The following is a 21,151-nucleotide window of genomic DNA, read 5'->3' as shown; positions in this document are numbered from 1 at the left end:
GCTTTATTTTGGGGCTATATTTGAATTTGGAACAATGTCTGGAGAATAAGACTAAAGTAAGGCTGGTATAACAACCGAGTTGTTACTGTGTACAGTCTGTACACCAAAACCCACAACCAAAATACCTGGCACTGAACTAGAAAAAACTGAGATCTTCTTCTTAGGGAGATAATGTGTAAAGAAATGTAGGCTAACACAAAAAGCATGATGAGTGTGCATTGTCCACATTTGAAGTGAGTAGGCTCTTTGCAATGTAATGGCATACACCATTCATAAACCTATTATTACATGTACTTTGCAATTATTTTACAGCCACGAAATTTCACCTTTTCACCGTTGCATGTCATCAATAACATACAGTAACAGTATAGGAGCTCCTTCCATTTTGGTGGGTGCTCCTAAATTCTTTCTGGTGCTCCTAACATTTTAAACTGTTAGCACCAGTGCTACCAAGTAAAAAAAGTTAATTTCGAGCCCTGATTTTACAGAAACTTAACATAGGACAGCACAAAGTGGAGGAGACCTGCATTTCAACCCTCCCTTTGGCAAACTACTTCATCTTCTAAATATCTATTGTCTGTCCGTGCATTTTACTAAATGAGCCGATTAGAAATGCTCAATTTATCTTTGGCAATAAGACCATAAATAATTACAGCTCCTATGACTAAGAATCAATCTAGCTCTGCTAGATTGCAAAGCAGGAACACTATACTCTCTAAGCCACACTGAAACTTCAATTCTGTAAATGTACAGTAGCTAAAGACGGATTTACAACTCAGTTTTAGTTTTAGTTTTGTTAGGACAGGATTGATTCAGCCTCAATTGTGCTCATTGGTCTTTGAGTAGACCTACGCTACATAAATTCACCCTGGCTGGCTGCCTGTGCTCAATTATACTGTACTTCTATTATTTTCTATTTTTTGTTTTATAATGTAATGTATGTTTTATAATGTAATGTAAAAAGCAATGTCAATGCCCATAGAAAAAGTCTAAAATGTCAACCTATAGAACAAGAACAAACATCCCGATGATCTATAGTACACTCTTATGGAAACAGCCAGTGTGACAACTGGAGTAGTCTTTGCATGCGTACGTGGATAGGTTTAAATCAAGTGCAGGTTACCTGTTCTTTGACAGCTGTGTTGACATTAGTGAGGTAGCGTTGACACATCATACAGAATGCCCTCATCTGTTTCCTCAACGTCACCATGTCGTCCTGATTTACAAGTGAACCCCCAAAGAACAAACATTAATATCAGATTAGCCCTCACACATATCACAGTGCTTTATAGACCATGGAGAACAGAATGCAGCTCACCTTTCTGGAGCTTCCTTCAGACAGCTTCGCCAGTTGCCACTGAATTACATAGTGGGTACACTGCAGAGAGTGGATCACTATCTGCTCACACACACACACACACAGCAAGACAACAAGTCAATACTCATGAGACCCAACTTCACAGAAATGCCATTGCCTTTATTCAGGTGTGACCATAATATTTGTGTGTGTGTGCGCGCGCGCGCGCGTGCGTGCATGCGTACGAGGGTTGTTACAATCTTATTTAACTAAAGCCCTAAAATGGAAATAATTGTTAAAATAATATAAAACCAAAAGTTGACTGAATAAGAACTAGCTTAAATTCAAAATGAACTAAAATGAAATATTTTGCCATGCTTTCTTTCATCCTACCCTTTTCAGTTTCTGTATATAATTCCTATAACTACACATGCACTCGTAAAATTAATATTAAAATGAAAACAAACACCAAACTGAAAAACAAATGAATATTTAAAAATCACACCCGTGTGAACTGAGCGGTGGTCGTGGAGGCTGTGCAACAGCACTACTGGGTGGGTGCAGCGGGGTTAGTGTGCTTTACAATGCTGTAGTTTCTTCACACACTCTAATTTATTTGACCCTAAAACATTCAGTTTGTTAATTGCGACCGTAGGTCGCAGTTACTTGCACACTATCCAAACCTCCACCGGCTGTCCCTCCGTCACTCCGTCACTCCCTCTGTCACACGTCACACGTCACACTTTTGCCCTGCTCATATCTCTGCAACCGTTGCCCCGATCCATGCCAGATTTTGCACACACACTCCTTGCCTGCCAAACTACAACCTCCAAGGACCCCCGGAGTTTCGGGGACCCCCAGGTCCCTGGGGGACCCCCAGGTGTAAAAAATTACCAAATGTGCAAAAATGACCAAATGACCACCCCAACGGGGCTGCTCACGGGGCATTCCCGGGGACCACCCACTCCTGGTGCTCCAGAACGGATGCAAAAGTGGTGGCGCCCCCAGTGGAGGACCCCCTGCCACTGCAGCTCACATAAAATGCCGTAACTCGGGCTAGGAGCGACCGGGAGAGCCGGGGCCGGTACCTATTCGTCCGCCTTGGCGGCGAGGAGACCCCACCCCTCATTTCTCACAGGGCCCTCTAGCGCCACCATGAGGCCGATTCAGATTTTGCCCTAAAATCACGAAAATCACTACACAGTATGTCTACACTCATGTCAACAACATGGATGAGGAAGATTTTGGAAAAACACATTTTTGCTCTATTTATGGAGATAAGCGACCAACGGTCGCTTATCTCCCGATTAGGGAGTCTTACTGGTAATAATAATAATACTTGACCACACATGCTGCCCACCCTTCCCCCCTGTGTGTGTGTGTGTGTGTGTGTGTGTGTGTGTGTGTGTGTGTGTGTGTGTGTGTGTGAGAACAACAGTGCCCCTCCCTTAACATGTGTGGTCAGAAAAGGTACTGCAGGCTTGAGGCTACATACACGGCCGGACGGCCGGACGGACGGACGCATACACACACGGCCACGTATAGGAGACGGTGTGACCACCGCTCAAAAACTATAATGACTCTGGTGTATACCAACCTGCTCGGGCATGTCTCCATTCTCAATGCCTGTGTTGAGCAGCTTGAAGTTGCTGGTAAACAGGTCCCACCCCGAGAGATCATGAGCACTGAAGTGAGAGAGTCAGTCAGTTTCACCCAAAATAAGTATTTTATTATTTTCATAATCGATTCATTTGCAGATCATTTATCAATTCCTTTGCCAATATTCCTATTTCTTTAAGTAGTACTTGTACATAGAAAACAATCTGCTAAAATGAAATGCCCAAAATAGTTTCATTTAGATTATGGATGATAGTAAAATAAGGTAATGTCCCATACTTGTGGAAAGCTGTAATCCTCTTCAGTGTGGACAGAACCTGGTAAGCATCGTCTTCATCTGCTTCTTCACCCTGGAGAAAGATGGTGATACAGAACAATCTTTAGAGAAACAAGGTCAGACTCACTGGCACCGTATTGATTACCCAATATAAGCTACACGACCTAAGATCAATCCTAGAATCACACGTATCAGAGGATACATATGCTCACCTACCCCCCTCACTACCAACCAGTAGAGGTCAGCAGCGAGGGACTACAGTACTAAGGGACTTGGGAGAGAAAGATCAGGGTGTTATTTTAGCCAATATAATGGAGTATAATATATATACTGCATTTCAAACAAGCACACTTGCTGTGGCCATTGAGAAGCCACTCTGCTCTGCCATTGACCTTCTCTTGATTGGGCATCGAGCCAGAACTCAGCCAAAACTGTGCCGTCATAACAGGAACATGCAGACTTGTTCATGTGGCCCCAAGATACACATGCTGCTGCTATGTGGACCACTGCATTACCAGCAACCACATTTTACTTATTCCCAAAATAATCTTTGTTATTACCATTATCGTTAATACAATACAGTGTAATTATCGTTATTCTATGAACTTTCTGTTTTCACCTCTTGCAGGAAGTCCTCCAGTAGTCTGTTGAACTTGTCCACCAGTTCGTCCAGTAGCTGCGAGCGGGCGATGTCCACCCTGTTGTAGATGGTATACTCCTCGTTGCAGAGGGCATGGTAGGTTCTAGAGCAGGCCTCCAGAACCTCAATGTCTGTGTGTTTCTCTACGATCTCTCTGATCTGACGGAGTAACGACTCCAAGTGCTGAGGAAGATGACGAGAGGAAGGTTTGAAGGTGTGATACCAGCCAAAGATGAGCAAGACCATTTTGTTTATCATTTAGGGAAGCACCAGAAATATACAGTGTGTGTGTGTGTGTGTGTGTGTGTGTGTGTGTGTGTGTGTGTGTGTGTGTGTGTGTGTGTGTGTTAAATTGAGACATTTTAAGGTCACTTTAATACCAGTTAGACTAAATATACTGCTAGATTTGGGAATATTGCGATTTATATGTGACATCTTAATTATTTCTAGCCGTAGCTGATCTGCATTGTGAGCTTGTAGTTCAGCTATTTTCATGCCAGGACACCAACATACAGTTTACAGTTTACAGTTTAGGCATTTAGCAGACGCTTTTAATCCAAAGCGACTTACAATAAGCAGATAACATCACAATAATAAACAAGATAATATGTCAGTACATCATCAACAATATAACAAATGCAAATGGATATCTATCTAGAAAAAACAATATAATCAAAGTTCTGAAAAAACCTAAAAAACAAAAACAAATGCTAACTAGCTTCATGTATTCATGTATTCATTGATTCTTTTTCTGTAGTGCTAAGGGTTTAGGGTTTACAAAGTAGGAAACAGAGCCAAAGTGGTTAAGACATGTTCAGGACCTGCATACATAGACCCAGTAGGTAATGTTGTTCCACTATGCGTTACCTTCTCCAGACGTCCTGTGGTATAGATCTCCAGGTCAAAGTACTGAGGAAGCTGCAGCAGGTTGGTCACCTTCTCTGCATCCACATTATACTGCATAAAACACACACAAATAAAGTTCAACTGGAAGATCATCTTAGATAACAGACTTAAAATATTCACCAACCACTATGCAATTAGGGGCTCATGACCATTAGAACAGTGGTTCTCAACCTTTTCAGGCAGCGATCTCCAAAATAATCATATTTTAACTGGGGACCCCCCACCCTGACGAGCACTAAGAGTTGAGGCATTACATTTTGTTTATATTGTGAAAATAGCAGATCTACAAGCTCACAGTGAGCATGTAGATCCGCTATTTTCACAATGTCTGCCTCTAATATTTGGCCAATGTTCAATTTGTCATTTTAGAGGTATCAAAAAGTCCTTAAATTGTCACTTTAGAAATGTGCAGATACTCTCTTTACACTTCAACTTCACTTTGGTTTATTTACTGTTGAGTGAGAAAACAACGTTAACATTTAGCTAAACATCTGGGGACCCCCAAAAATAATTTGTGGACCCCTCTGGAGGTCCCGACCCATGGGTTGAGAAGCATTTCATTAGAAGGTGTCTTTTGAACGTTCTATAGTAAAGACGCGCTCTTCTTCCTACTGCCGAGCATCACGTTTCAGCACTCCCAGGCAGCGTCCAGCCTTTTTTTGCTAGACCGCTCTGGATGCCAAGCACAAAATAGTTCACATTTTGGGAGAGGAGCACCACTCATCAATGTCACTTTCCTGTGCGGAGGGCTGGAGAGACACGCCCACAATCACTAAGCAGAGCTCAGCGCATGTTCAGCCCTCTCGAAAATAATATCCAAAGCACTCCATCACTCAAAACATGCTTTCTTTTAACAGTTTCCTTGAAACATTCAGAATGCTGAGTACGATCCAACCCTTTGGGCATACACAAAATAGATGTCATACACAAACTAGAAGCAGATTCTCACAGTGAGAGCAAAGGCGGTCATGTAAGGACAGCCATGTGTATGTGTGTGTGTGTGTGAGTGAGAGTGACATACCTTGGCCAGCAGAGGGGGCAGTGTCACAGCAAATAGCTCTGTCATCCTGGTTCTGTCATCTAACTGTGTCTTCTTCTCCTTGGCAGTCATCACCTGATCATGCAAGAAAGCGCACACACACACACACACACAGAAATATTGAACGGACAGAAAACTCCACAAAAGTCTCAATATGAGCTTAATACTGTGAGATGGGTTGTACTGTTTGCTGGCTCTTTTTAGTCATGGTGCAACGGCTGACCAAATAAGAACTTTGAATTAATTGCCAATTACACAACTGTGAACCATAAAATTACAATTTCCGATCCCTTGGTTGAGCAGCCCTAATTTCAAAATGACCCCTTCAACCATGAATCACAGGCATACTAAAAGGGAATAAAAACAAGTTGTGCATCTCACCCTCTTCCCTGTTCCTCTGCCGACAGGCGGATGACATTCAGAGGCCTGTCGTACCGTACAGAGCATGATCTCTATTAGCGCCGTCTCCTGTCGGTCTGTCAGAGCTGCAGGACAACAGTCAAGAATACATTAACTATGATATTAGGGCTGTCACGATTATGACATTTTACATGATGATTAATTGTCACTCGATTAACGATTTAAGTGTGTTTTTGTCAAATATTACATATTTCTGTTTGTTTTTAGGCTTTGAAGTTGCACAAGGCAGAAAAACTAAATATACAAAGAAATTACTGACATATTTGACAACTTTATACTTTGATTCTTTGTGAGCTTGTTGATCTGTTATTTCCACTATTTTTGAAAATGTTTGAAAATACATATGTCTACATTTTTAAGTCAGCGTGCAGGCCGGTTGAGCTCTTTACCTTCTTCTCCTGGCAGTGGATCGTCCAGCAGTAAGCTGCTCATACACTCCCAGTCTTTCAACACCTCTGGACCACAGTCCCATAGAGAGTCTACCAGGTAGGCTGCATGTTCATGGAGCTGAAAAGAGAACGCAAGTTTATCCAATAAAGAAAGCACAAGCTCAAGGGTCTGAGAGACATCGCTGTAAGTATACCACCATCATCATATACATTATATGCTTAGATGTAGAGTACCGGTATACATAACTTCATAAAATGATTTAATGATCCATGAAATGCAATTATGAATGCTTGCACAGTAAAATCCATAACGTAAATTTAACTGAGAGTACCCGTAGGACGGATTTGGTTGCATTGCTACACTCTTTGAGTTGATGAACAGGTTCTTTTGTGTACCTCGCTCTCCAGGAAGAAGAACACGGTGGTTTTGATGAGATTGGCATTGGGACTTTGTCTCCCTCTCCTCTTGGGGGCGCCCTCCTCCTCTGGTTCCCTATGACTGAACAACCTGTGGTGGAGATGCGTTCCAGGTTAATCACCGTATCTTTCGCTCATAAAGCCTCTTACAAGCCCTCAAAGATAATGGACTGTGACTGTCAACAGACTATTTGAATTAATGCCAAGTCGACTGCAGAAACGCATACAATCATGCTTATTTTTTTATTTATTTTTGTATTGACAATAATGGAATGGAACGTAAAAACTAAATTTGTGGACTTCTGCTGACATACAAAATACAGTCTTAGGAATCCATGTTTAACATTTCTAGGTCAGCGGTTTTAACATTTCACAACTTCCCCTTTATTACCCATAAGTTGTAAGTAGTAGTCTACACATTTCTAACACAAACCACGCCTGGTCTTCCATGGCCTGCACTCTCTGCTTCCCTGCACACTCTCCTCTTTTCTTCTTCCCTCTGCTCTCTCCCCTCCTTTCCCAGTCTTCCCTGTGCTCCCTCCTCCGTTCCTAACCTGCCTCTACTGTTCCTGCCTCTCTTGTTCAAGAGAAGAATCACACCGTCATGTGACAGCCGCTCCTCAACATGCACACTGTGCAGCTGCACAACCACATACAGCTAGAGCAGATGTTATCAGGGTGGCAGTACATTTAAAGCAAGTGAAGGTCATAGCATTTTATAACGTTTTAACATTTTAACAGTTACATCTGATATCATTTTTCCACAAGCTTATTTTTCATAATAACCATTCCACACAAGTGTTGTGTGAACACTTCTTTACATACAATAAAATAAACTGCCTGTCCTCTAAATGGGGAATCAGTTTTGACAGACGCTCTAAGGAAAATCACCAGAGGTGTCCCCAAAAATACTAAACGTTATGCAGTATGCCTTAAATTGAAGACATTAATGCCACATAATATGTAATATTTTAAAGGACCATACCAGCAGTCTGGCATAAAAACATTAACCAAGACTCCCAGTATACTTTCCAAAGCATACCGTAGTTTATTTCAATGCAATATGAAAATCCATTCGCAGAGTTCAAACTACTTGAGATGGGTAATCAAACACAAAATGTAACTGGGTTAACATTAACCCATTTAGGCCTAACCTATAGTTAGGCCTAAATCAGAAATTAGCCTACAAAAACAAATATGCTGCTACATACTGTACATGTACTGTAAGCCCCTCCCATAAACTAAAATGTGTACCCGGCCTGAATGGGTTAAAGAGCAAAAGAAAATACTAGCCACCCCTCATCCGTCCCTTTCTTGCACTACTATGCTTGAACTGCACCTACTGTACATAGAATACACTGAATTGTTTACACCAAGTTAGGTAGCAACTACTGGAAGAAATGATGTTGGTGTATACAATATACCAAACCTTTATGTACATTTGATGCTCTTTTTCTCACTTTGCTCTTTTGTTTTTTCTGCTGTTGTTATTATTATACATACTGCTGCACTTCTGAAGGAAGCCAAACCAAAATAAGTTTTACTCTTATGAACTTGTGCACAAGATGTAACAATAAAGACTACCTTGAACCTTGAAAGGAACAATGGACAATATGCAGCCAGTAGATGTCGTACTTTAACCATACCTCTGTTGCACACGGTTCACTGCTTCCCAGTCACCTCTATAAGGAGTCCACAGAAAGTGCTTTTGAGCAAGCTATGGTATAAAGATGCGCTGGAGCTCTCCCAGTGCAGAGCATCACATTTCAACCCTCTCTGTGTCCAAAAATGTTTTTGTATGGCGCACTGCACCCTTTAAGTAGAAATTGTTCAACCCCACTCAACAAAGTCACTTTTCAAGAGTAAACTCTCAACCAATCCCCCTCCATTCCCCATTGGGGATGATCAACAAACATGAGTCTGATCTTCCTGGCTGAGTCTCATCCTGCTAATAATGCACATGACATCGTGTTTGGGCACAGCAACGGTTGACAAGTTCAAACATAGCTGGCGTCAATAAACAATCTGTGCACTAAAGCGCTCTGGACATGATATCCAAAGCACTGCTCCGGTCAAAAAAGGCTTTCTGTGACATGGATCATTAGAGTCCACAACATTATAATGTGATGACTGAATTATAATAATAATACTAATAATATATTTAGGTTAAAGTACTTAAACCAACTCAACCCAAGGCACAGCTACAGTAGGAGGGGAAAGAGGTGCACCACCTACGTAGACACACTGCAGCATGAGAGCTAGCAACACTGCAGAGCTTTTGGACCCTGATGCTGATTCTTTCCATTATTCTACCTACATAGATAACCTTTAATAAAATACACATGAATGCTTTAACCTACAATTCGACATCAGCAGAACGCCCTTATAGAATGTGACTTACAAAGTAAGCTATAGTTATTCCCAATAGTTTAGGTACACTATCTGTGTGCATGGACATAAGAAACACTGTGACATACTTCTTGTAGAGGAATTCCCCGGCTGCTACGGCGACCGGCCTGTGGGCGGAGTAAACCAGGTGATAAACGCTCTCACAGTCCTCGGGGCTCAGCACCTCATCTGTACTACTGTAGAGTTGCATGGACACACACACACACACACACACACACACACACACACACAGTGCAGGGTCAGTCACCAAGGTTAGAGAGTACACACCGATTTAGCATTACATTGCTTTACACCTTTTTATGATTTTATGTTCATTGTCCTTTTTTTGTTATTTGAAAAATTGACAAAGGTTGATCATACCAGAAATAAAAAATAATTTAAATTTTAAAAAGGTAAATAAAGTTTAATAAACATAGCATAGGTATTAAAAGCAGGACATGCAGACACTATCTGCAGGTAGCTGCATAGACATTAGACGCAGATCTGATATCGCCTGTATAAACAACCTGAAAATCTGTGTGCTTCAACGGACAAGCACCCATTGAATTTAAGTGGGGGGAAAACAAGCCCGTAGAGAGACACATCTGATACAGCCTGTACAAGCATCCTGAAAGTCTGTGCGCCTCAACGACAACATCCCATTGAACTTAAGTGGGAGGAAAACAAGCCTGCTGGTTTTATTACAACAGCTGGTTATCAGATAAAAAATAAAACAAACCAGATACTTACTGCAAGACTAGAGTGAGCAGTTTTATTGCTTGTACTGCAACATCATATTCCTTGTCTAGAGTCATAGAAACAATACGATCCTGTGAACAGAGAGGAGGAGGAACAAATAAATAATACTAATTTCATAGTGATATGGCTTTTAATTTCCTTATACATACACACAGTATATATAGTCTCTGGCTACTGAAGATTTTTTTCTGAACCTAGGTTTTGTATTTTCTGTTTGTGGAAAAATAGATGCTTGTTTGGGGGAAGAATGAATGAATGAATGAATGAATGAATAAATATCGAAATAAATAAATAAAACACAGACCCCTCACATATTAGGACAAAATCAGTCACCAGAACCCAGGATGCGTGTTTACAATTAATCTAACGTGGTTAAAACGGAGTTTGAAGTTACAATGCAAAGGGGGGCGTGTCTGATAAAATGAACACCAAATATCTAAATACTGAATCAAGCAACTTATAAACTGTCTGAGGAGATAAATGACCCCAAACACATTTGGAAGTGAAATATCCCTTTAAGTTAAATATAATAATAATAATAAGGGTGATAATAATAATAATAAATAAACTCATCTCTCGCAAAAGAAAAAAAAAAACAAGCTTGAGCGGAGCAAACAACAATATTTCAAGCATAAGTTGAAGTGGTGAGAGTATTTGTCGTGTCCAGCAAGCAGCACTGACCTTAAATCGACTGGTGAAGAGCTCTAGTCTGGTGTTGAGTTCCCTGTTGTAGTAGAGACCCTGAAGAGCCGTCAAACATTTCAAGCGCACCTCACCTTGCTGGGAAAGAAAAAGAACACCACACAAAAAGGTTATAAAAAAATAAAACTGAAACTAGGGCTGGCTCTGAGTGTGGATTAACTGGACGTCATGCTATCACAGGGAATTTAATGTGACGCTAGATGGTAGCTTAGCAGCATCACTAGCAAAGTGTTGCTAACAACAGTAAATAATAAAGCACTTCCAAAAAATCTGAAAAGAATAATAATAATAATACAGAGAGAGATTAGTGAAATACTGCAAGAAACCTGGTACAAAATATTTTCAGATGGAGGTCAGTGGCTAAACACATATTAAAGGTAGAGAGAGGTAAAGCACTATATTCTGATAGTAATCATTGTTATATAATGTTTGTTCAGTAACAGGAGTCTCCCCATCTCTCCAGAAAATACATTTTCACGTAGGAGAAACAATTTCAGCTTAATTGTTATAGTGTTCCATTTCCAATTTTGTCTGCCAATTTCTTGTGTCATCCAATTTCACTTAATCCTACAAAATGGCATTGGGGCCCTAACTCAAACAACTCCAAGTGTGACCCACCTTATCGTGCATGGTCCATCCCACATATTTCAGATAGCTGTCATTGAGGAAGGCATCGCTGTAGAGTTTCATCCACACTCCAATCTCTTCTATACAGATGGCTCTGATCTCTGCAATCGAATCACTGACAAATGCACAGATAACATAAGTATTAATACAACAGGAGATGGCTGTCAGAGTGGACATATATTACCCAATACCTAGCAGTCCAAAACAAAACTTTATTTTCTAAAATAGAACATCAAGCACCCATAGCATTTAATACATGTTTGTGTCTATTATTTGATTAATGAAACTCGATTTCTACAATAAGGACAGCATTGTCAGAAGTTAATTGATTTCAGTCACAGATGTGCAGGCCTACCGATATCGGTGAACAAACACTCCTTTGAATATCGCATTCATCATGTTTTCAATCTCGTCCTGATTTTCTTGGAGCTAAAGAAGAAGAAAAGCACAAGAATATGTGTGAGAATACACTGGTCTGGTTAAAACATGACGCTTCCTCTAAACACAGCCTTTACGGCAGAATCCTGCAATGGGCTGGGTACGCGTGGATACGGAACTAAACACGGGCTGGGGTGACATGTGAAAATCAGAAAGCACCGTTTCTGCCCAAACAACGTCAGTAACAGTAGCGCACACAGTGAGCGGCAGGACACACACAACACACAAACACAGCATGCATATAAACAAAGTAACATGGATGTTCTTCACTGCTGCATGAATTGCGTTAGCCCATGTTCTCGTCATCATAGCAAGGGTGGTTTAAAAGGCTATCTAAAAGAACTAAGAGTGACAGCCGACCTGGCGTTTATGTAAATGTATTGCGTCGCCAATACTGAGGACGGCGTGCGGGGACAATCGCGTGCGATGCCATTTGGAAGCACGCACATCTGTAATATATGCAGGCTAGATACTTTACTGCATGTAATGCAGTGGGTTGTCAAAATTGGACCCATGCAGGACTCAGGCTTTATGGTAAAGAAGGAATGCCAAGCGGGCATTGTTAATGTAAGCAGCGTGTGATGATGACAAGCTATACCACCATGCAGTGTCTCTGCTTAACGTTGACCCAGCAGATGGACGCCCAGTGGGACCTGCTGTTACATAACATAATAAACCGCCAATGGTAGCCGAATTCTACTCTGCAGTACGCTCCACACCGGGTACACACCTACGGAGGTGTCGCCTGGGCTAAGAGCAAGTGGATTTGTTCTGACAGCAGACAGGAAATGCAACAAAACAGAAGCCATTTGTTCTGGCACGTTTCTACTAGCTCACTGCCTGCATAACCTGGGTGATGCCAGCACACTTAATTATGTCCAGTAGTCAACAACGGACAATACAGACTACAAGAACATGAGTCACTGTTCCAAGAAATTAAGTAGCTCAATTATGAAATTACAATTCATCAAGGCACCAGACAGTATACAGCTCTAAATGAAATGCTGACACGTTTAAAATATTTATAACGGCACGTAACAATAACAATCCATTAATCTAATAATAATGATGCAATCCAATCAATGCAAAGCAGAAAAATCTATTTCAACATTTACAGTACAGTAAATTGTTGACAAACACTCCACAGCATGGAGGCCACTTGTCAATGTTAAACTTATTTCAACTTCCTTCAGTGAAGAAGATCTTTTTTCCCCCATGCCCGTTGCCTTTTAGGCATCCATAAAGCAGTTTGCAGCCTTGCAGGCCAGGAGCCTTCTACACACCACGGAGGGAAAGAAAATACCATCCCAAACAAAAACACAAGCAGCGTGGAAGACGAAATTGGGATTCAGATCAGGCTACTATCATTCAGTACGTGTCCGACCCGACACCAGGCAGATGGAAACTCAAAGTCAGATGAAACAAACACAGCATAAAGCTAGAGCTTTGCGTCTCCGCAAGGGAGACCAACTTCACCTCTTTTCGTTTCTGCAATAGTAGCTCCAGTCTGTCGTTCGCCCGCTTCGCCACAATCTTGTTTCTCTCCGATTCGTATTGTCTCTGGGTATTGTCCATGTTAATGCTCAGGTTCAGAGCTACATTCACCAGGGCTGTCATCAGCTTCATGGCTACCAGAAAGAAAAATACAACATTTAACATAACATCCTCAAACGGGATGAGACAGTAGCTGACTGGAAACTAAGTGCATTGACCACGTAACCACTAGGGATGGTTTATTGTAAAGTTGTCCTCAAAAATCGACTTATGCTCACCGCGACTCAAAAAGTATGAGTCGAAAAATCGCTTTTTTTATTTTTATTTTTCTTACGTTTTTCCCCCCCAAAATGTTTTAATCGCTTGTTCAAAAACGTTAATGTTTTCCAAATGTGAGAGGACCGGTGTGTGTGTCTGTGTCGGAGACGAGTGCATGTCTGTGTTGTGCATGCATGCATGCGGCACTAGTCAGGTCCACGGACTACTGTTTGAGAAACACTGCTGGACTGGTCTGATGCCCTCGTCATAGCAGTGCGCGCTGACGGAATGCGTTTTGTTTACCTCCTGCCTGTGCATGCATGCTTGAAATGAAAGCTCGCTTGTAAATGGCAGTGTCGCCTCGTGTGCGGTGATTTTGTCAAGATTGACAATAAAATACACTACTCGTCGTTAATGCGACACACCCGTGGACGCAGTCGGGGAGGGAGAGCGAGGCAGACCAAAGCTCCACATTTGATACACTAGCCTGGGGTGCCAGCCAGAGCGCTCCTACTACGTTTCATGGACTTTGTCACTCCGCTTCTAGTCTCTAGAGAACAGACTCCATGCTAACGCAAGGAAGAGCAATTATTTATTATAATTATTATTAGGGATTTGATGCAAGTTCTGATGGGTGCAGCTGTGATGTTTAAAGTAATGCGCCGTTGTGCTCTCCTCTCAGCTGCTGCTTAGCGGGGGAAAAAGTGAAATAAGTCGATCGACACGTTGTTTTTCGGCCTTGACGCGTCGATTCGCAAATAATGCGTCGATTAACATCCCTAGATCAATTCACCTTTTATTTGCCAAGCTGCATACCTGCATATATAATTGGTAAAGCGGACGTGTAAATAACGTACTTGATGTGTTTTTTTTTCACTCTACCAAATCACTTTGCCAAAAAATAGCTGATCTACAAGCTCACAACACATCGCTACGCTGTTGTGAGCTTGTAGATCGTCTATTTTTTCCGCCCCATAATGATGAATATTGGGGATAATTTGATTATCGCGATAATACCGTTAATGTCTATTATTTTGGTCACAATAATCGTGACATTTTCATATCGTCCCATCCCTAGTAACCACATAATCATTTTAATTCCAGACTTGAGACCTGTGTTGCCATGTAATTCATAGAGTTGTGATGGTGAAAAAGCAATGTAACCCCATGGTTAACGCAAGCTCTCTCTCACACACACCCTTACCTGCCAGTGTTGAGGTGTGTCTAAACGCTCGGACTTGCGAGTCCGACAGGCCGGTGAGGAGTGATATGACTGTGTCCATCATGTACTCGTCGTAGATGATGCTGTACTGACACTGACGCACCAGCACTGCGATGAACTCACAGAAACTCGACTTGAATTTCTTCCACTGTGGCCCTGCTATAGTTAAAGGGTAGTCTCCACTGTCCTGTAGCGGACACAGAAATGAGAATATTTTATTTTTCTATATTTTATCTTCCCCTTTGCAAAAGCAGTTTATAACAACCGTTTTGAAACGTGTTATATAAATGACGTTTTTAATATTCTTATTCATTAGTAACAGTTATGTTGTGAAGCACCAGCGAAAAATACAACAAAACATGCATTAAAAATGTGAGTATAATTCTGTGTGACCTGGCTGATTTCAAACGTGTAGATAAAAAAAAAAAAGTTTAAGAGTTTCACTTGTACACAGACTGACTTGTGAATGAATGGGTTCTAGTGTGAGACAGAGGGACTCCTAAAATGACATGGAAGAGTTTTGTGGTTAATGTAATGTGATTGTGGAAGACGGATTTAATTACCTCATCGAACTCCTCTGTCATCCGTCTGATGATCTCAGAGTTCTGCATGTTACGGAACATTTCTCCAGTGACCACACCTGACAGAAACAAACAGGAGCATATTTACTGTCAAAGAAGACCAGCTCAACAATTCACATTTAATGTAGGCCTAAGCCAAATAACGGCGGGTAGTTCTGTTGGACAGACCTTCAGGGCAACAGAACCAAGCAGCACAGTATTACAACTTTGACGTAGATATAATTGGAGGGCTGTTATTATGACCCATATGTAAGGCTAAGTCTGAGTGGTAATGGCACTTATTTTCTCTTACTCTCGCATTACCATAAAAAAGTAATTAATGTCAAACTCTCTCATTTAAGACATAACTTGGCATTTATTTTTTTGTTGTGCTTTTAAAATGATGCTGTGCATCTTCCTGTATCTCAAACAAGTTGTAAATCTCCCAAATAGTACTGTGTGTGTGTGTGTGTGTGTGTGTGTGTGTGTGTGTGTGTGTGTGTGTGTTGGGTATGGATATCATTTTTTAAACAAAAAGCAACACACGATTAGGTTTTGCGTTTTGTTAGCCATTAGTATTCCAGCAGTTTATGGATTGTAATAGTTTGGCCTTTTTTTTTCTCTACACTGACAAGATATACAGACAGAGGACAATGATAGTATACTTAATGTTAGTCTGAAAATACAAAGAAAGTGAATACAGCTTTAGTCGAGGGCAATGGAAAATGAAAATGCTTCCATTTGCTTGACTGGGAGCGACTTTATAAGGTCGAACCTGACTATCCGGCCACAAGCAATCTCTCAGATTCCCTCTACTACACACACACACACACCAAGAAGAAGCCAGCTCAGATAGATACAGGTGAGGTCTCCTAACCGTAACGAGAATAAATCTAAATCTAGTGTTGGTGCATTTAGTCATGGTCCTACTCTCTGGAACGAACTGTCCCGATGACCTGAGATCTGTAAAAACTATAATCTTTTAAAAGCAGGCTTAAGATCTACAGTACCTATTCCGTTTGTGTGTGATTGCAGTTTCTCACAGGGGTGAGAAGCGTGAGCTGTGTGGGCGGCATTCAAAAATGCTGTATCATGGGAATGTGTGGATGGCGTTTTAAAGCTTTATTTTGTTTGTCTGTGGGGTTTAGTATCTTTTTGTATAAACAGTTTTCTCTGCATTCTTTTTTAAGAAGCACATTGAGTTTAACTCGACTTCAATCCTATACATCTTACACACTACAGAAATATTCTTAATAGGCCTTTTAATTTAAAGAATAAAAACAAATGGAGATACACACCTTTACATCCCGAGCACTGGATGAAGAAATTGATTAGGTCTAGGAGAGCAACGTCTCTGTCGTGTTTGTAGGATTCAATCCAGTCATCAACAACAGACTGTAAGAATCAAAACAGACAAAATATGCTCATTTTCTAAAAGTGATGGGGTAAAACAAAAGCAAGCAGCAACACAGTGATTCATTTCCAAGGAACAAGGAAAGCTGTCGTACTGTACCTGCATTGCGCTTCTACCCATTCTAACAACTTCAAACAGCATCATGTTCTCCATGCCATTCTCCTGGTGGTGGCCGTTTAACCGGCCTGCTCCTTTGCCTCCTTTCCCCTTCTCCCCCACTGCTTTCTTCCCCTTCTTTCCACCCTACAAACAAGTAAAAAAAGAAAGTAAAAAAATAACAGGTGAGTATTCATGTGCCATTTAAAAAGGTTGCACACGCACAGACGACCTATAGCAGTGAGTAGCTATTTGTCCATCCAAACGCCAAGTGAGATTGAAATAAATGTATATTAGGTCATTTTCTCATCAGTTTGGCTAAAACCAATCAATAAGCCAGGAGAGTGTAGAATGGAGAGGACATCCAATGACTGTTTAAGTTGAAACGTTAACTGTGCTAGAATTTATGTACGTTGTTTTTGTCCTGCACCTTGAAAGAAAGTTTGGTCACAAAAATAATAGCACAAAGCGCCTAGGTCCTTTACCTTTCCTTTGGTTGATACTGTACTTCTTCCATCTGGATCTTCAGAGAAGTCTGTGTCTGAAGAGAAACGTGTGTCTGTATCCCTGGTGGGAGGACAGAAACAGATGTTGGACACCATTTCACACCAACGCATCTTCAATAGAATACACCTGTTAAGTACAGAGACTGGCCACTTACTGAGGGAAGGGGAACTCCGACGGTATTTCTGGTGCCGCTATCATTTCTGTAACATCTTCCGGACAAACTCAACTTATGATTGACTTGAGATCCCAAAGGACAGGAGGGGGTCGCATGTGACCTGTAGTACAAAAGGAGAGAATTTACTCAGATATACTCAGAAATACACCACCTAACACATTACTTGAAGACAGGGACAATCTTTGCTATTGACAAGAAATCACAATTAGACTGGTATTGTCTCTTAAAAATAAATGTAGATGCAGGCACGTTCATGCCTTTCAAGTTTCAACACAATTTGTTTTTTTAAAACAGCATTGAAAGCGAGAGCTGAGCATGTAGCAAATGTGTTCCTCAGATAACACATGCTCTGTAGTAAAGCCAATGTTGCTTTGATACTGTTTCACAGAGAGAGAAAAAAACTGTTTCACATGGTAACAGGGGGTGGCTAGGCTACAGATCCTCCTGTCACGCAAAGCTGCATCCTCATTGGCTCCCTCTCTTTCTTCTCTCCCTCCATATCGCACACAACGTCACTGCAAGGCAGAGCGAGGGCTCTTCCTCAATGGCCAAATATGGCAGTGCCCTATCCGCCCCACGCCTGGTCCAGCCAATCCCTACATAGTATCAACATCAACAAGGAGGCACAGTGGGCTCCAGATGAACAACTGCACTGTTGTGATATGTGACATTTACCCAGATCACATCTCAGAACGTGACAATGAAACACAGATTCTCACTTTGTGCCATCATAAACAGAACATGTATGGGTATGTGAAATTACGATACAAAATGTTAAGCAAATAGGCAATGACAATGTATTCCATGGGTGTAATCACTAGAGATGGCAAACATAACTCCTCCCCACTGTAGCGAGGGCCTTGTTCTGGGTGTGTCTTCCTGTAGTAACACATACAGTAGTGACACGCAAAGTAAAGTGTGTCATTCAGAGATTACTGTAACATTTCCATCACAAGCACTGGATAACCACGGTAGTCGAGAAAGAAAAAAGCCAATTGTAGCTCTGTGTACATCCTGATCTGAGTAATTTTATAATCAATTGATGCTGGTGATCAAAACATCACCTCCCCCCCTAGAAAAAAGATGATCCACATGGCCTTAAGATGAAAGGTCTCACTCATCAAGGCAGCACAGCACATGAGCACAAACAACTCATCACCACCGTGTCACTACACACGTAATGTTGCAACGTGTGACCGCTGTGTATTCATATATCATGCAGTGTAATAACGCTTGTTACTACCGTTGATAAAACGTTTACTTCCCGGAGCAGCGTTTATGTTCGCAGGATTCGAGGGGTGTTGACTGAAAAAGTGGCGCCAAACCCGGCTGCGTTACGAGTCATAACCCCGGGATCAGCGACCCCCAGACAACACTGTAAGACAGATGAAACATAACTGCTTCATAACGAGGCTGTGCGTGTGTAACGGGGAAGCCACAATTCACCGATCTGTTTCCACCAAGCAGACCGAATAGGCTGCGCTCTGCGGCGGCGCATGTCAAAATTGACACCGGTGCGGGTGGAGGGGATTGCTAGAAGGCTAACTAGCCGAGTGTCTTTACGAACCCACAGACAGTCAATGTTTTGATAACGAATTCAAATCAAACAATAAAATGAAAAAATCAAAACGTGCGAAAACAAAGCGTTACAAAAAGTGCAACAACAACCACACAATGGCTTGTTATTTACTAACAATAAGGAGCCAACGGCGTCCATCGGAGATGAATACACGTAACACTGAGCTCATAACAAAACAACTGTAACGTTGCGAGCGCAGGCTAAAGTTAGCACGTTAGCACAACAGTTCTCTGGTGTTTATTTTGAACCTGAACATCAACGGGGCACAAATACCGACAACACTTCCGCCAAGATGAAAACAAAACCCAAAAAAATGAAAACATGCATGAATGATAGACCTCTAAACATGTGCGGTGTTTTGCTGCTAGCAGCCGCTCTCTGTGTGACACACATCGCGTCGCACGAGCCTTTCTTTCCTTCCGCTCAATAAAATTGACGTAATTTTCGACCGAATAAAGTGTCGACGCGCGTCGCATCGGCACTTTTTTCGATCGAAAATTCGTCATTTTTGTATCCGACGTCATTTTTGTCGAGGAGAGAGGGGCTGCGCGACTATTAGTATAAACGACTACTTAAAAAAAAAAAACATCCCGTCCTCTCGTCCTCCATCTTGCCTCGGGACTTCCAGGCTGTGTGTGTGTGTTGTGTTCTTGAATAAGCAGCGACACAAACACTTTGTTTACCACCCGAACGCCACTTAAAACAGACGTGCGACTCTAAACGCACGACTGTGTCTTTTAAGTAGCAAATAAATAGCAGTTTGTGCGGCGAGGCGGGCAAGAACAGCAGCTAGTTAGCCTAGCAAACAGTCGAAGTAGCTGCTAAATGCGGCTAACGCTAGCCGCGGCTAGCTATGCGAGGCTAGCTAGCAAAATACAAACCAACTTAACTTCCAGATTGCTCCTCTGCTCCTATCCGCCATTTTACGGCTAACTTACCGTGCGTGTGAGACTTTGCTTCCGATAGAATCCCGACTTTTGCTGCGCTTACGAGGACGCGGTCTCCATTTCGACACAAATGTGTAAAAAGAGTTTGAAAGTGGCGGTCAGAGGCGGTTTTCGGACGCTGCTCCGTACTTCAGTTTGTTGTTTCGACGACCTGAGGAAGGGGGGGAAACTGGAGCACAGCTGCCACCTAGCGGCCACACCGGGGTACTGTCTCGTACTGTCCCCCATAAACCGTGAATCCACTGACCCCCAGTGGTGGGAAAAGTACTCACATTCTTGAGTAAAAGTATCAATACTGCAATGTAGAAATACCTTTTCTACTGCATACTAGAAATACTTACAAGTACTAGAAGTCCGGAATTCCAAATTTGTACAAAAGTATTGGCATCAAAAAGTACCTAAAAGGTAAAATTACTCATTATGCTCTTTCAAGTTTTCAAATGTATATAAATCACTTGATCATTTGAAAATAGCCAATCTAAAAGCTATTTGGGCTGAAGTTTAATTAATGTAGATTTTGGTTTCGTAATAATAATGATAAAAATATACAAAGTACGGTAACTAGTAACTAACATTTTCAAATAAATGTAGTGGAGTAAAAGTACAATATTTGGATCCAAGATGTAGTGGAGTAGAAGTAACGTATTGGAAATTGGGAATACTCAAGTATAAATAACTCAAGTGTACTAAAGTACAGTACTTGAGTAAATGTACTTAGTTACTTTACACCACTGCTGACACCTAGCGGTGAATGACTTGAAGTACAGCTGTCAACAATGAGTTATATAATAATATCTTGACTTGAGAGCCTTCAAAACTCAATGGCATTCGATTTATTTGTGTAGATCGTCTTGCTTTAAATGTATGTCGTTTTCTCGACCTTGATAATCATAGATACTCTTGCCCAATTCTGGGCTTGGAAAAAGGTATTAATCATCCTTATATTTCATCTCATATTATGTAACAACACTTTGACAGGACAA

At 41.5% G+C, this 21,151-nt stretch overlaps 1 protein-coding gene across 1 annotated transcript in view; it reads right to left on the bottom strand.

Annotated features, from left to right (window-relative positions):
* The window catches only part of stag2b (STAG2 cohesin complex component b), a 32,062-nt gene extending 11,766 nt beyond the window's left edge, over positions 1 to 20,296 (bottom strand). Inside the window, exons 1-23 of the mRNA XM_080746250.1 lie at positions 20,160 to 20,296; positions 17,622 to 17,742; positions 17,446 to 17,527; positions 16,964 to 17,107; positions 16,749 to 16,845; positions 15,454 to 15,530; positions 14,873 to 15,077; positions 13,393 to 13,544; positions 11,834 to 11,907; positions 11,470 to 11,593; positions 10,831 to 10,929; positions 10,141 to 10,220; positions 9,480 to 9,587; positions 6,982 to 7,093; positions 6,586 to 6,703; positions 6,158 to 6,261; positions 5,759 to 5,851; positions 4,699 to 4,788; positions 3,811 to 4,014; positions 3,194 to 3,264; positions 2,895 to 2,982; positions 1,319 to 1,399; positions 1,124 to 1,216 (exon numbers count right to left, since the gene is read on the bottom strand). Of these exons, the coding sequence (XP_080602376.1) occupies positions 1,124 to 1,216; positions 1,319 to 1,399; positions 2,895 to 2,982; positions 3,194 to 3,264; positions 3,811 to 4,014; positions 4,699 to 4,788; positions 5,759 to 5,851; positions 6,158 to 6,261; positions 6,586 to 6,703; positions 6,982 to 7,093; positions 9,480 to 9,587; positions 10,141 to 10,220; positions 10,831 to 10,929; positions 11,470 to 11,593; positions 11,834 to 11,907; positions 13,393 to 13,544; positions 14,873 to 15,077; positions 15,454 to 15,530; positions 16,749 to 16,845; positions 16,964 to 17,107; positions 17,446 to 17,527; positions 17,622 to 17,665 (2,340 nt within the window). The 5' untranslated portion in view covers positions 17,666 to 17,742; positions 20,160 to 20,296. The remainder of the gene's footprint in view (positions 1 to 1,123; positions 1,217 to 1,318; positions 1,400 to 2,894; positions 2,983 to 3,193; positions 3,265 to 3,810; positions 4,015 to 4,698; positions 4,789 to 5,758; positions 5,852 to 6,157; positions 6,262 to 6,585; positions 6,704 to 6,981; positions 7,094 to 9,479; positions 9,588 to 10,140; positions 10,221 to 10,830; positions 10,930 to 11,469; positions 11,594 to 11,833; positions 11,908 to 13,392; positions 13,545 to 14,872; positions 15,078 to 15,453; positions 15,531 to 16,748; positions 16,846 to 16,963; positions 17,108 to 17,445; positions 17,528 to 17,621; positions 17,743 to 20,159) is intronic.
* Positions 20,297 to 21,151: the final 855 nt, after the last annotated feature.

The sequence above is a fragment of the Nannobrachium achirus genome, assembly GCF_963921795.1.
Source record: "Nannobrachium achirus genome assembly, chromosome: 17".
NCBI lineage: Eukaryota > Metazoa > Chordata > Actinopteri > Myctophiformes > Myctophidae > Nannobrachium > Nannobrachium achirus.
This window is presented reverse-complemented; position numbering and strand designations above follow the sequence as displayed.